The sequence below is a fragment of the Amphiura filiformis genome, chromosome 17, assembly GCF_039555335.1.
Source record: "Amphiura filiformis chromosome 17, Afil_fr2py, whole genome shotgun sequence".
Classification (NCBI taxonomy): domain Eukaryota; kingdom Metazoa; phylum Echinodermata; class Ophiuroidea; order Amphilepidida; family Amphiuridae; genus Amphiura; species Amphiura filiformis.
This window is the reverse complement of record NC_092644.1, coordinates 57239874-57256836: the sequence shown is the minus strand read 5'-3', so window position 1 is coordinate 57256836 and position 16963 is coordinate 57239874. Positions and strand designations below refer to the sequence as shown.

General features: G+C 36.5%; 1 protein-coding gene across 2 annotated transcripts in view; it reads right to left on the bottom strand.

Annotated features, from left to right (window-relative positions):
• LOC140138033 (acetylcholine receptor subunit alpha-type unc-63-like) overlaps positions 1-16963 on the bottom strand; it is a 36879-nt gene that overhangs the window by 12767 nt on the left and 7149 nt on the right. For both annotated transcript variants that reach the window (XM_072159872.1, XM_072159873.1), the window contains exons 2-4: positions 6985-7130; positions 6442-6486; positions 2961-3070 (exon numbers count right to left, since the gene is read on the bottom strand). In XM_072159872.1, coding sequence (XP_072015973.1) covers positions 2961-3070; positions 6442-6486; positions 6985-7130 — 301 coding nt within the window. The remainder of the gene's footprint in view (positions 1-2960; positions 3071-6441; positions 6487-6984; positions 7131-16963) is intronic.

The window sequence follows — 16963 nt, the reverse complement described above, 5'->3', positions numbered from 1 at the left end:
TTGGCTGAAAAGGATTTCTAACTTACCTTCTTGATATAAAGTTCGAACATTCCATGTTCCGATACCTATTGTCTTTTTTGCAGTTAGTAAGGCCACCCTTTCCTGTGGTTTATCAACATCAACTCGGCTAATTGGAGCTTGACTTGGTGCTGATTCCGCTCTGGGAGGAACATCAAATCTTCCGATTAGGTTTGGAGTTGCTGCGTCATGTTGCTCTACGTGTAGGCCCGCGGGAAGAGATGACTGGTTAGTATAATCAGGGGCTTTAACCCTGGTGCTGTATTGGCTATTCATCATGATGCAGTTATGCTCATCAACAAAAAAAAAAACACCCACTGATAGCAAAATAAAAGAAACTTTACCCATTATACAGGGTGTCCCAGAAAAAATTACCGGGCAAATAAATTTGGACGTAAGTCGAAAAATGGACATCAGAATCCAAAAATCTAAACATCAGCGTGTAACCCATCTTATTCTGCATCTTATACGCCAATTTTACTGGAATCGGTTGACTGATCGCGAAGAACTGAGCGATTACATAACGCATGTGTCAATTCACTTCATTCCAAGTTTGGAAGAAAGATCATTCAACACAATGTGCACGAGTGGTTAAACTGTCAATGGGCTTCATATTTGAAATCCTTTTCGTTCTTTATAACAACCTGTTTCTTGCAAAACATTTAATTAGGTTTTGTTCAAATTTGAAAACCTGCACGATATTGAAAATGAAAGCTTGCATGTGAGATGATGCTCGGTATTTGTAAATATCTTTGTTCGTTAATGTTGATATAAATGTTGCATGAAGAATACTATATAAAAAGATTCCAGCTGGCTTAAAAATTTCTCACACACGTTAATGTTTTCGGAATATTTCCAAGAAATTGTATTGCAAAGTTTAAATCTTTTAAAACTTTATCATTAATGTTGCGTGGTATCAAAAATCACACGTAAAGCTGTAAGCACTTGAACATTGTCATTCTTGGCTCAAATGTTCTTTGTAAAGTATATTTGCACAGCCTAAAGAATTTGAGTTGGAGAGCTTCCAATTACAGAAATCAAACTTTTCTCGGACAAACTGTTATTCATCTTCAGTGAAAGCATGAATGAGATAACACCGTCGGATTTTAATAGATAATGTGGACTAAATTTAATGAGATACACAAACTTTAGGAAGCGGTGAGCGAGTATGAAAAAAGCGCCTGTTGATCAAACTTGGAATGAACTGCATTGATGCACGCATTATGCAATCGTTCATTTCTTCAAAACCAGTCAACCGAATCAAATAAAATTTTCGTATGTGATGCACAACAAAATAGGCTATACGCTACATTTAAATTTTTTTGATTCTGATGTCTATTTTTCGACTTACGTTCAATTTTATTCACTCGGTAATTTTTTTCTGGGACACCCTGTACTACTGAACAGAAAAAAAACATAGTGTGACATCTCACAGACAAATGACTTAGTTTTAACTTGTTTTAACTGTTTGCACTTTGAAATTTTCTGTATAGATTTAGAGAGGACTGCATATACTGCAAAGTGAAATGGCGTCGTCAGCCATGGAGCTCATATTTGGGGTATTCGGGTCCACTTGGTTCCTCCCAAAATCAACTTCGGGTGCGTGTAGAGACAAACCGCGCAAATATATTTTACGCAAATGATACGCCAAACTGTACGCACAGCTTGTGTGCGTTTCTTCAATAGGCCTGTTTGTACAATTATCTGGGAGATTTATACATTTTACATTTAGTTTTTGCACTTTTATTTTTAAAATACTAGAGGCCTTAAACTAAAGCTAAAGGAAAAGCTTTGTTCAAACATGTGTAAAAATGCCTGAACTACATTATTTAGTGGCAACCACTCTGATAATGCATGAGTTGCATATTTTATATGGATATGTAGAGCTTTTCCTGAGTATAATTCATTCTTGAAGATGATGATAAATGAAGAATTAAGAGATAGTGCAATAGATTTCAGTTTACATGCACTTCAATCGTGCAAATCATGTTAAAGTTGTCATATTTGGCAGATGAATAGTACTTATAGTGCTAATTAATCTAGGCTATGGAGGCATTTTAACAGTACCCTCATTCTAGGAGAAAAGGGTCATTGAACTTTGCACAGAGGGTCAAGTTTAAAATTACTCAGACCTTTTCAAACCTCACAACATCGTGATCCTCTGGTAATAAGAAGGTTATGGAGTTATGGGCAAAATAATAACATTGTGACGTCATAGGCCCGATTTAGGCGAAAATGAAACTTGCTCTGATTTTGATGAAACTGGTCTCGAACATTTGTCTTGTTGCAAGAAATTTGTCAAATTGATTCAATAGCTCGGTATGTAGTACCATAGCTTAGCCAAAATACTGGGTCTCCATAATTATGTTTTGGGTAAAAAAAAATTCAAAATTGGTAAAATATGACTCCATTTTAATAAACTTTGGGCACCACTATTTCCCTCGTTTCAATATTTTTCATTTTCACGATTTGCTACTTTATTAGACTTGCCTCATTATAACTCGTCGTTGGGACTTGATGGTGTTGTCCTACATGTAACTCGCCAATAAGACTTGATGGTGTTGCTGAAACTCACCGGTGGAACTTGACGGCATTGCTGTTTTAAACCCGCTTACAGGACTTCATGGTGTTGCTGTAACTCGCCTACAGGACTTGCCGGTGTTGTCGTAACTCGCTTGCAGGACTTGACGGTGTTGTCGTAACTCATTTGCAGTAGCCCTACTTGATTGTGTTGTCGTAACTCGCTTGCAGGACTTGATGGTGTTGTCGTAACTCGCCTTTAGCTTACTTTGTGGGGGTAATTGACAAAAAACCTAATCTCTGTGGGGTAACTCGCCTTTTTAACTCGCTTTTCTTTAACTCGCCTTTTTTTAACTCACCTAGTTGCAGCTCCCGACAGATAACTATTTGTTTGTAAATGTTAAGAACATATATATACCTACCTGTCCATCAGCACAATGTCGGGAAGCCAAACTTTATCCGAGTCGATTGTTATCCTGTCTGTGCCATTGTATGCTGCAGGATCCCAGTGTATACGGATATCAGTCCAATGCTGGACATGCAATATAACACATTTTTATTATCAACGAGAGAAAATCAGTTGCACAGCATCGGCAACTTTATGTCGGGTTATTTGTAAATTTTATAAAACGTTTTAATAACATTTTGGAAAACATTTAGGGGTCAATCCATACCATATCAAGGAAGGCTCCCACCCAACCCCCTCAGATTTGCTTTATATTTTACTCATATGTTGAACCTGTAGAAATGTTAAAAACCTGCAAGTTTGAGGTCTGCAGCTCTTACGGATTTTCAGTGGCAGCCATTTAAAGTTGGAATAGGGGGTCTAAATTTGCTGCCCTTTAAATAATTTTCATCTTTGGGATTCTGTACCTTATAAAGACAGAGAGAGACAGGTCTGAAACTTTGTATACACACTAATTGCATGCCCAATTTGTCAAAACGTTTTTAACAAAATGTCTGTAATTGCGTGTTGTGTCACGGGGTCATTAAATATGCAAATAAAAACCAATGTTTGGTAAACTGGGAACTTTACCCCCCCTTCTAAATTCACATTGCTTGTCAGATTAGTTGTTTTTTATAGTTACTGATGCTATATAGATTAGATTAAATTAAATTAGATTAGATAAGATTACATTAGATTACATTACATTACATTAGCTTGACCTATTGGTAAAATTTATTGATGTTTAAAAACCCAACAAACAGGTTATCATCAACAAGCACACATACAGAAACATAGAGTGTTTTAAAGCCATAATGTGTGATTTGCTTCACAGCGAGGCCCTCAATTTTACTCGGATTTCTACTTTTTGCATAATCATAATGCCTAGTGGTGTACTAAAATACCACGTAAAAGACTAAGCCTGAAGTGCTTTATAACAGTAATGTGTAACTTTTTATATTAAAACCGGGGAGACCCGGTTTTATTCAGAGTTCACGGATCGAGTGATTGTTAACATATCCGCGGATGTCAGCTTATGTGTACACACGTCGATGGCGATGCTCCGTGCAGTATTACATGTAATACGATCGGCGAGCGTAGTACACGCATTGTAGGCACTGGAATGAAATCGCATTTTCTTCGTTATACCTCATTTGTTTGGCTCGAAATTAAGGGCTGGGGTATGAACGTTTGGACAGTATTTATTTTGGGACATCAGAGCACATCAGACATATCGAATTGCATTCTGAATACGAAGAATGTCATTCTGATATCAAATAATTTTGATTTTTGAAATTCGCAATTTAATACACATTTTATGGCAAATCATTAAAATTGATATTTTGATATTTAACAGTACTTGAAGTAAACTTTATATATCTGATGATTTATACTTAAAGTGTATGTAGGTGGGATGAAAAGCCGACGATCAATTGAAAATTTTGACCTTTCGTATTGAAGATATGGATTTTTTCCCCAAAACACCAAAAAAATTAGGTCTTTTTGGGGAAACAATCCATATCTTCAATATGAAAGGTCAAATTTTTCAATTGACCGTCGGCTTTTCCTCCCTGCTACATACACTTTAAGAATATATCATTAGATTTATATAATTTACTTCGAGGACTGTTATATATCAAAAATTTGAAAAATATCAAATTTGTATAATTTGTCATAAAATTTGTATTATATTGTGATTTTCAATAAATTAAAATTATTTGATATCAGAAAGACATGCTTCGTATTCAGAATGCAATTCGATAGGTTCGAGGTGCTCTCATGTCCCACAAAAAATACTGTCGAAACGCAATAAACGTTCATTTTAGATCCCTTAAAAGGGGATAATGTGATCAGTGAAAACAAACATTTAAATAGGAATCTATTCTTGATGCAAATCACACATTATTGCTTTAAATAAAACAAGTTATAAAAATACTTATGTATCATGAACAAAAGATAAAATATTAACAAACTATTGAGGTAAACAAGTACTTCCGGGTTTAAGTATTTACATATAGAGCGGAAGAGCGGTTGACGTCATCGCGTCATATAACAAGAAAATTAGCATATATATCAAAATAAATGCTTGCAGTACAATCATTCACATTAAAAGCTGATCTGACGTACTCTGCAACTACTTTAATAATATCAAAGTCACTGGCACACATAATGTTAACAAAATAGTCCATATCAGAGAAATCATTTGTGACAAGAGCATCATTAATTTGAGAGACGAGAGTAAAACGAATGTGCATTGCATTTCATGATAAAATGAAAGTCATCCTCAACAGCGTTCAGATCACAAATTTGACAAATACGATTTTCAGGTGGTATCCTAGGAGTAACATACCGTTGTTTCTCAATCATAAGTAGGTGAGCACTAACACGATGTTTACACAATGGTGCTCTAAGATTACGATTTAACATATGAACATAGTTCTCCTGATTGAACTGAGTTTTAAATGTACAGTAATTCCTAAGTTTGGTTTGAATATTTGAAATTTGAAAAAAAACATTCATTATTTCTCTACGCCCCATAAATGCTTGACAAAACCTTATTCCCCTTTTGACTTGCCAAATATTGCTTGCCCTCCTCGTCGGTTTGGATATCCAGGGACAGATCATTATTGCACAGCCCCCTATTTGGTTTTCAATTATAACCAAAGAGGATATCTTGACGGATGACCTTTGACCTCATCCACTGCCAACAATATGGCACTAGCTCTTCGAAGCAATTTTTATAGTCATTGAAGGTCTTAGGCAATCAATTACCCCAGATGACCTGTGGATGACTTTTGACCCCAAGCTGGGTGCAATTTATATTAAAGGGATATCATGATCCATGGCCCCATCCCCAACTTTATGGAGATTTTTATACCATCGGAAACCTCTGGCTAGTTCAATTCTGTCAGTTCAATTGAACTCTCTCCCTGTGACCAGTTCAACCCGAGAAAAAGGGTATGTGGTTCTAGAATTTCTCGGGAAGTAATACTTTTATTTGGTCATGGTTTTTGAAAGAAAGTAAAAAAATGGGGGGGGGGTATACGAATAGACTATCATCATGATCATAACTCGCAAACATAAAATCGAAATCAACTTAAATTTTCGTGGATATGGATATCTACTCAAACATATCATTTTGACCTACCCCATTTTGACTTACCAAACATCTCTTTTATCCCTTTTTATCTGCCACAATTTTCTCTCCCCCCACCTGCTTAGGGGCAGATATTTATTGCACAACCCCTGATCTGCAGGTAAATTGTGGCGTCAGCCTATATCCGTATGTAGACAATGAACCTGGCATTGACACCCTATACATGGTCCGCGTGGCCCTTGGTGTTATGTGGTTGGGTATCAACACGGTTGAAACGTCTGTAGAGGTATTTTGTAGACATATATAGGTGGAGGATATGGGTGAGGTATAGATGTGTGGTATAGATGTCAAAATAACTTACCTGCTCAAACCAACCGTATATGGTGGCGATCTTATTTCTTTCATCCTGATAACAAATAATAAAAAAGGCCATGTTTTAATGAATTTATAACGATTCTTTTCAGTCTTCAGACACTTACCAACATTCACAGACAATGCTCCCACGCACCGCACACACTGACCAACCCACCCCCGCCCGACACCCGGGCCCGACACACACTCATATATCCACACCAACCCCATATATTACATCACACCTTCGTATAATATTCTAACACATATTGTTATATAACGGTTGATTGACAAAATATTTTGCAAAAATGTTTGCCCAAGATATTTTACAATTAGTTTTGAAAACGTATTCATGATCTTTAAATTACTGTACATTTAATGTCCTTAACTTTGCAAGCAAATACCAACGCGCCCCTAACCCTGCATACATATATACACATCCACCCCGTCACCCCAACCAACACCACACTATGATCACCGTCGGTTCACGTCACACTACATTTTACAACCACACTGGTCACTGGTGCATAAGAAATTTAAGGCAAAAACGTACAAAGAAATAAATATCCTTCAATGAGAATCCGAGCTGTACATTGACTGGTCCATTTTGAAGAGGCGGTACGGCTTTGTTGAAGTCGGTATTATAATAAAGGTCCAAAAAAAGTTTGGCATACCATTGATGTGTATAATCGTAAGAGTCTGTAAAGAAAAACGGTATAATAATTATAAGAACTACTGAGCCATATTTTGTAAAACGGACTACGAGTGGGGCTTGTCGTTGCACCACCACCCCCAATTTTCAATTATAAACGTCATATACCGTTATAAAAAAATGTATTACTTCCCGAGAAATTCGAGAACCACATGCCCTGTTTTCTCGAGTTAAACTGGTCACAGGGAGAGAGTTCAATTGAACTGAAAGAATCAGTCTGGATAGAATAATGTATTTTTGACTAAGCGGAAGATGATGATCGGCCAGAGGTTTCCGATGGTATAACAATCTCAATAAAGTTGGGGATGAGGCCATGGATCACGATATCCCTTTAATATAAATTGTAAGTAAGTAAGTAAGTAAGTAAGTAAGTAAGTAAGTAAGTAAGTAAGTAAGTAAGTAAGTAAGTAAGTAAGCAAGTAAGTAAGTAAGTAAGTAAGTAAGTAAGTAAGTAAGTAAGTAAGTAAAGTAAGTAGGTAAGTAAGTAAGTAAGTAAGCAAAAACGCAAGTAAGTAAGGAACTGTGTACATAAGCAGATGAGTAAGAAAGTACAATACCTCACCCCTTAGAAATCATGGACCGTCGGTAAAACACAGGTTAGTCCCGGGGGGCACTCAACTTTTGGAGTGACGGTATGTGCCTGTCAATAGCCCCCCCCCCCTTTTTTTTCAGTCGAATATACCCGATGACTAGCATTTTTTTGAAGTCATACCCGATGACCCACTTTTGTTTTAGATCCGGCTACCCAATGACCCCTTTTTTCTTAAATTGTATTATCAAATGCCACAAAATAATGCAGAAACTTTGAAATTCTGTTATTTCAGCAAATTTGTATTGTAAATATGGGATAAATTGGGACAAGAAATAGAATTTTGTTCTATTTTTATGCAAACTTTTCTGTCCGATGACCCATTTTTTGACATTTTATTCCGAATGGCCCCTTTTTTCACTACATTATACCCAATGACCCCCTTTTCCATTTTGTTTGTACCGATAGGCCCTACTTCTCAGACTTCTCCGTGCCTGCCCATCGTGTATGCTAACTAAACATTACCCTCCTTTAAATACGTTTTCACGTATTTTTATGGGACCTGAGAGCACATCAGATTATCGAATTGCATTTTGAATGCGAGGAATGTCCTTCTGATATCAAATAATTTTGAGATTTTTGAAATTCGCGATATAGATAATACACATTTTATGGCAAATGATTAAAAATTGATATTTTTGAAATTTTACAGCCTTCGAAGTAAATTGTATAAATCTTATGATATGTATTTTAAGTGTATGTAGCTGAGATGCAAAGCCGACGATCAATTGAAAATTTTGACCTTTCATATTGAAGATAACGTTTTACAGAAAATGTTTAAATACCGGGTTATATAAAGGGTATAAAAATGTTTTGATAATATTCATCAAATTTTATTTAACTAAACTATTGACAAATATTTTGCAAAAATGTTTGTCCAAAATATTTTACAATAACGTTTTAAAAATATATTCATGCTTTATATAATAAATTCAGTGTTATTAATTTTCGAATAAACGTTGTAAGAACATTTTTGTGTTAGATTTCAGCATCTCCGAAAAATTTGTTCACGGCTGATCGTATGCCCCAGGAAAGTGCACAAGGAATGTAAACAAACTGAGACAAATCCCATTTGGTTTTCTAGCCGTTCCATAGCACCCAGAATGCATCGATCGCTACTCTCATACTGCAGTTACTGTCCGTCCGGGCTGTCCGTTTTCCTATACACAATTCACAGTGCTCTCACCATTGACGCGCGACCTTTACAAATAGTGTATGTTAGAAGTATAGGCATTTGCCTAGTTAACATCACTGTGTGAAAAATAACCGGCCAATATTTAAAGTATTCTCCAAACTTCTAGCAAATATATTTCTCTAACATGACCTCAAAGTACACCTAGGTTACATGTTCAGAAACATTCGCACTTTGGTAAAATATGAGTGAGGGCAAGGCATAGCTAGCCAACTCCCCGTGTTAATTGAATGGAGATTTGACCGAAAATATTGGTAACGGACCGCTCACTTCTGAAGGATGCCACAAAAAAACGGCACAAGCTACATTTAAAGTATTCTCTGAAATTCTAGAAAATATATATTTTTGTAACATGTCCTAAATTTTTAGCTAATTTAGGTGTTTGGAAGTATTCGCACTTTTGTGTTTTAGGAAGGATATGTAAACGACAGATAACACCAACAAATATGAAGAAATTATTTCCAAACCGTGTTAAGTCAACAATCATTATGTTGCTCATTTTCAAGAATGCTGGTTAACAATAAGCAGACTATTGTCTCATTTCGTGAACAAAGGCCCAAATACCATTGTTACCTTGCGTTTCCTCTATAAGCTTTTATAATCGGTTACCCAACTGAAACTATAATACCAGCTCATTGCGATACCGCACAGGTAAAACAGAAACATGTGTACAACCAGAGAAGATCTGATTTAATCAGTTGAGCTGTTTCTCAATGAGTGTTATCTTGGTTAATAGCTTTTAATGGGGTTTAAGTCCTGCAAAGGTCGTGGTGAATTCTATTGTAGACATGACTGCATCATGTCATGCCTCGCAATTGGCAACTGGTTCATTTTGTGCCACCATAGAACAATAATCAAACAAAACTGGCAAACCTACCTTGTTCTGCCCACGGCCAAGGGGTGACACTAAATTCACGGTTTTGTATCATCAACGCAAACCTATGACGAATTGTGTTGGCTTGTTCTTAACAAAGTAAGGCACGGTATCGATCGGTAATGAATAATTCACATCAACTCTTCCTCGGCCCATGTGATTGAGGTCACAACATAAATAGAGAGCTTGCGAAATGGAGTTACTTTAACTTTAACTTTAACGTCTAGAGGATTATAGAGGATTATATATTCAAAACCACTCTGCCATTAAAGCCGCTTGAAGTTAAAGTTAACGCCAGAATCTATAGTGTGCCGTAAATTATGATGAAAATACGTCATAATTAAAACAATGGTTTGCATATTTCCTCATAGACTACATAATTACCACTTATGTATTGTCTAGTTAATAGACCAATTATTGGAAATCTAATTTGGTTTGGGTAAAAACATGCCACATGATGCTAAAATTACTGATTGAATTAGATCAAAATAAATTTTGTTCCAAACGTCACACTTGATATATACATTTGTGTGTGCTCATGACGTACACCAAATCAGCTTGCGGAACCAAGTTTCATACTGCAGTTACTGTCCGTTTTCCTATACACAATACACAGTGCTCTTTCCCATTGACGAGTGACCTCTACAAATAGCCCTACGTTAACAGTATGGGGATATGACTAGTTAACGTCGCTGTGTGAAAAATAACCGGCCAATATTAGAAGTACTCTTCTAAAGTTCTAGAAAATATAGTTTTTAACATGTCCTAAATTTTTAGCTAATTTAGATGTTTGGAAATATTCGTACTTTGGTGTTTTGGTTAATGTTATAGGTAATAGTACATTGCCTAGTTAACGTCGCTGTGTGAAAAATAACCGGCCAATATTAAAAGTACTCTTCTAAAATTCTAGACAATATAGTTTTGTAACATGTCCTAAATTTTTAGCTAATTTAGGTGTTTGGAGAGGGTCGTACTTTTGTGTTTTAGGAAGGACATGTAAACGACAGATAACACCAAAAATATGAAGAAATTATTTCCAAACCGTGTTAAGTCAAAAATCATTATGTTGCTCATTTTCAAGAATGCTGGTTTACAAAAAGCACGCCATTGTCTGATTTCGTGAACAAAGCCACACATAACATTGTTTCCTTTCGTTTCCTTTATAATCGGTTACCCAACTGAAGCTATGAATACCAGCTTTATTGCGATATCGCACATGAAAACAGTCACTTGTGCACAACCAGAGAAGATCCGATTTAATCAGTTGAGCTGTTTCAATGAGTGTTATCTTGGTTTAATAGCTTTTAATGGGGTTAAGTCCTGCAAAGGTCGAGATGAATTCTACTGTAGACATGACTGCATCATGTTTGGCTTGACTTCAACGCCAAGGGGATTAAGTTCCAGTAAAATGGACTGATTTTACGCGACCCAGCAGTGTAGTGAACTTCTGCGAATTGCAGCTATACTGTGAAATTTTTTTACAACGTTGCGTGTCTTATAATTACACCTCTATATAACCAAATATGTTTGTACTGTTCAGGTATTTTATTTAATTATTATTTAATTCATTTAGGCCTACATTATGTACCCCAATTCAGCAGAAAGCTGGTCTAACATGTGCCACGCTATTATACGCATATTATAGGCCTATGGGTATTGTATGTCAACCAAATTATTCATTATTAAAAGAGGAGGCCTATTTGTTACAAAAATAAGAATGTCAGAAAAGGAGCATCCAGAAATATGTTGGTTGAAATTCAAAATTCTGGGAGTTTTTAAAGAACAAAATGAGGATCATTCGGGGAGATATATTTAATTCGATCAGAATGCAAAGAGGAGTCCTTGCCCTCCTAAAAGAAAACTCCTGGCAACGCCACTGGGGAGTGGGAAAGTGAGAATAGATGAATAGATGGAGGGAGGGGATGATATGGAGAGGTGGTGATGGTGGTGGGGGGGCTAGGGAGAGCAAACAGATAAAATGGGCTTGTGTCCTGATGGAAATATAAAATTGACAAAGCTGACGTATACTGGAATAATAATTGAGCTTTTATTATAATAATCCGGGACAATAATATAGGCATATCACAAGAATATTTAATTGAAACATATTTAGAAGTATAATATTAGCGTATAGCTCATAACATAGGCCTAATTCCCATTGCATTGGTCATCGCCAAGAGAAGTAATCCATGTTTATTCAAACTAAGCGCCTATTGTAATAAGTGTTACCAACAAACCACTTCAGCAAACAAAAGGGAGAAATTTGATGCAGTCGCTTTTACATACCCTTCTTTTGATCACCCATTGATACACTTCCCCTAGTTTAAACAACAAGACGCTGTTGGCACAGAAACCAATCTGACGTTCGCGTTGAAGTGAAGTTGAGCAAGAAATCGAATCGATATTTTTGAAGTTGCCGAAAGTTCCAGTAACTTCATTCCGCAAGCTCTCTATTGTCGTAAGTTTAGCGTATCGTACTTGTCGAAAAAAGTAAAAACGCCCTCAATCGCGGTCAGACCGGGCGGAAGTGGGTCAACTAATATGATCCCATCAGGTAGCAGTGATTTTCCAAGAAAGTCTTCTAATTTAATAAAAGAATGTCTTTTTGCTAAAGTAATGTCGAAATTGGGACTTGCTGTCAACAATACGAAGGAAATGGATGACATGTATAATGATATGAAACACAAGTGAGTATTTGAATTCACAAAACATATAACCTCACATGATCTTTTATTAATGGCGCCGTATTTGTCTGTGGAAGATTCATGGAAGTAAGAGAGAAAAGAATCAATCTTCACTAATCAGATATAATGGTATTTAGCTCCCAGCATGAATTATTGATTTTATAAGTAGGTAAAGAATATCACAGAATAGTGTAGTACGTTATTGAGTAAAGCACAAATGCACCATAAATGTTTGACCGAGGTCACGCTCAGAATACAATTTTGTGTCTGGGAATGAAAAGCACGTCATGCCAATAATCAAAGTTCCCTGGTTATGCACGTGCGCCAAGATTGGCGACTGGTTTACACGAAGTCAAATTTCATGTGTATACTCGATTGTCAGTGCCGCCGAGAGCTATTACGGCCCCGGGGGCAATGTGAACGCACGGGCCCCTTTGATCAGTGATGACGGTGCAGGACTTCATAAGGGTGTGCGTATGTGTGGGGGGGGGGGTAGTAGTGGCGTAAATTTCTTTGTGACATGGGGAGGGAGGTTAGTGTAAAATTAGCATGTAGCGAAAGTAGCATGTTTAGCTGCCAATAATCAAATATGAACATTAAAGTAGACAAATGCGCGCGTACAAATTTGCAATATGAAAGTGGCATTTTGTTCTCAGATTAAGTTCCTCTTAATAAATTCCACGCGAAGTTTTGAATTGGAAAAATGCGCGCGAAGCGCGCAAAAATTTGCAATTCGAATTAGCGACTTTTGCTCCCATATTGAACTTATTGAAACAAATTCCGTGCGAAGCGCGGAAAAATTTTCAATTTTGAAGTAAATTATCAAATAATAAACTGAAGGGCATTTTGTGTTCCCACGATTGAGCTGCGCTCCCCCGATTTCTCGAAGATTTCATAATATCGAGGATGATCATTTTGGCAAAAGCAAACAGTAAATTCAAGTGAAATATTTATTAGAGCGTGTGCTTTAAAGGCTATCTTGTATTTAAGAAAAATGCACGTCTCTTTTCGTTGTTTTTTTAATATGGGCCCGCTACTTTTGTTTGCTTTTTATGGGCCGTATAAAAGAGCAAAGAAAACAGACTTTATAATGGACCCGTAAAGGCAAAAAAGAGACCGTAGTGGTAGTGGGCCGGGCCCGTAAAAAGCAAACAAAAGATATGTAGATACATAGGCCAGTAAAGGAAAGAAACGAGACCTTAGTGTGTATGTAAAAAAAGCTTAATAAGCAAAGAAAATATACCTTAATGGACATATAAAAAGAAGAAAAAAGAGACCTCCGAGGGCCCGTAAAAAGCAGAAGAGATACCTTTAGACCTATAATGGACAAGAAAAGAGACCTCTGTTGGCCCCTATAGTAAAGCAAAGAAAATATGCATAAATTACCAGGTATCTTTTCCTTACCTTTTACGGGCCCCCGAGGTCCCTTTTCTTTGCTTTATAGTAAAGTATGTTTTCTTCACTTTTTACGGGGCCCCGGGGTAACGCACCCGGTTACCCTCCCTTGTCAGCGGCACTGTCGATTGTTTATCTTGTTCAGTTTACATCTCTTTAAACTGCTGATAAATCGTGGTTTACTGGACTTTATCTGTTAGAATTCAATATTTTTAAATAGAATTCTATCATCCTGACTGGGCGGCGGAATTTGACATTACTAGATTTAGCTAGATTTCACCCGAGCTCGGCACTTTAGATGCTAAAAATTCACATACAAACTTACTGTTTACACAAAATAAATATTTATTTTATTACAAAAATGGTATACTATGGAAAGCCGATCATCTGACAGCTATTTAATCGCGCATTTAACCCAATATAGAATTCGAGTCAAGCTCTGTCTGTGGATATTATGAGCGCCCTCTAGCCAGGTCAGACCATCATTTTAATAACAATATGCTTTTAACATATGAATTGGATACATGCAAATTACTAAGTGTCACATCCTGATTTAAATGATCCTTGCCCCGACTCTGCCACCGGACTATTCGCTGTCGTAGTGCACGTTACAATATGGCCGTTGCCAGGTCAACTGGAGCACGCTTTCTTTGTTACGAACCACTGATCGAAATGATCACAACACAAAACCTATCAGTACGACAGCAACTTAGCTCACTTCCGGTAATTTTTACCGGCGTGACCTCTGCTGTTACGTAACGCAATGTTGAAAATCAGGTGGCAAATACGGTTTTTAGAAAACATCAAAAAATGGAACACACGAGTCGTTTCTCCTTCATTTCCATATTGAGCCCATAGATAAGATATGAAACATGAGTATAAGGCAAAGAATAACGTGTAAAAGTTGAATTATGTGGAAAAAATGAATGCTTTTGGTGCGCGAAGTAGCCTAAAAAATGAGAGAAAATGCATGTCACAATCACTAAAATGGTTATATCTGCAGCTTTGAGGAAACGCCGGTCTAATGCTTTTCTGTTGTGATAAACAATAATTAACCACAGCTTGTATTAAAATTTCAGCGAAAATGAGCGGTGGAACAACCTAGTCGTAGGTTGAAAAGTTCTTTGAGTCCTCGTGCCGGAAGCGCACGTTGCAAGTGTCACGATGCTTCACGAAATGGATCCCAGCCGGCGCTGTCTATTATACATGTTATATTGATTAATATAGCAATTAAAAACGTCTATTGTTATATATTTTATAAATGCAAAATACTCTATTGTGTAACAAAATATTGTAGTCGTCAAAGAAGGTAGTATCATCTCATTTAACTGAAGTACAAGCAGTTTTGAAAAGATTGTTGTTGAGTGAGACCTTGAACACGTTGAACGAGAAATAAGATAGCAAAAGAATACCCTTTGCCCGAACAAGTTGCGATGGCTTAGTGGACAGAGCGAAGGTGTGCAGTGCCGAAGGTTGAGAGTTCGATTCCCATGTTATCTTATCGATGATGTGGAATTTTTCAGTTCGTTTTTCTTTTCTTTTTTCCTCTCCCTTTTGTCTTTAATAATATAGGCCTAATGGATGTCGGCTTGAAGGCCCACTTTTTTCATGATTTATTTCTTGTTCATGTTTAAGCCTAATCCTACATTCGAGTTCATATCTTTAAAAAAAATGCATTTAAGTTCAGTAGCTTTCAATATGATATAATCAAATAAAGCATGTCAAACTTAAGTAATTTTTAAAAGTTCAAGAATATATATAGGCCTAGGCCTATCAAATAAAGGAACGTCAACACAGATTTTCACGATTTTTTAATTGGACTAGACCCCTCACATATATATCGGCAACATATTTTATGAGCTTTTATGCATATATCAAATCATGAGATGCACGAATTTCAAACCTAATATTTTGGCATATTTGTAATTTTTACACAATGTTCAACTTACACCTCGGATTACACCTAATATAATTGGAATCAGCCAAGTTCGTCGTCTAGACAAATCCCCCATAGAACACCACAGTTAAGCGGTCAAGATATTAAGTGTTTTCTTTCATTTTATCTCGCTACTTCTGCTTCAAATGTAACGTGAAAACCTTCCTGACAGTTATTTACTAATATTATAAATATTGTTATAATTTTTGGAATAACAAAACTTCAAATTTGCCCGAAATCGTATATTATGGCTTTAATAAAAATATGAAAACTAGGATTTAAAAATATGAGTTAAAATCAAATCAAAAATCAGAGAGAGGTACTTGCGGGGTTCGAACCAAGATCGAAATTCCAAATACATGTATTTACCACTAAGCAAAGTATTCTAGCCATACCAGAGATATGATTAATTCGGTGACAATAATAGCAATGTTATTCCCACTCAGTGCCTCACTCGTACATTCTATTTCTGGAATGAATTAACACCGTCCAAATAATGTAACACAAACCTTTATGCTGACTTTTAAAATTGTTTGAACGTTGGGAGTATTATTTTCAAGTTAAATAACCAACAATGGACAATTGACAATGAAAGTTTCTTTGCAGGAAAAACATCGGCCGTACAATATATGGCGTGACAGTAGTCACGCACAAAGATAAACATTTCAACATGTTCAATATACGACTACAAATATACCCCAACCAAAATTCACGAAATTTTCAGGCAAGCTAACTTAAGTTATTCTATAACATGACACCCATTTTTGATTCCGGCGCTTTTTCTTGCTTGATGATATGAACATTTTTGTGTTCGTGACATGCAATTTTTCTCATTTTACGAGCTACTTTGGACATGTTCAAGCTTCTTTTTTCCATTTAATTCAACTTTTACACGTTATTTGTTGCTTTACACAAATGTTTGATGTCTTATCTGTGGTCAGGGTACATGAATGATGCAATATACGACCCGTGTCTTCCATTTCTGGAGCTATTTTGATAAAAAGCGTTTGCCGGCTAAAATTTCAACATTGTGTTACGTAACCCGTGTTCACCAACCCGTATAAATTTTCTGTCGAACAAAAGAGGTCACGAAGTTGCTGTCGTACTACTATGGCACATCAAAATTCGGAACAGGTGTATGAGCCCAGGC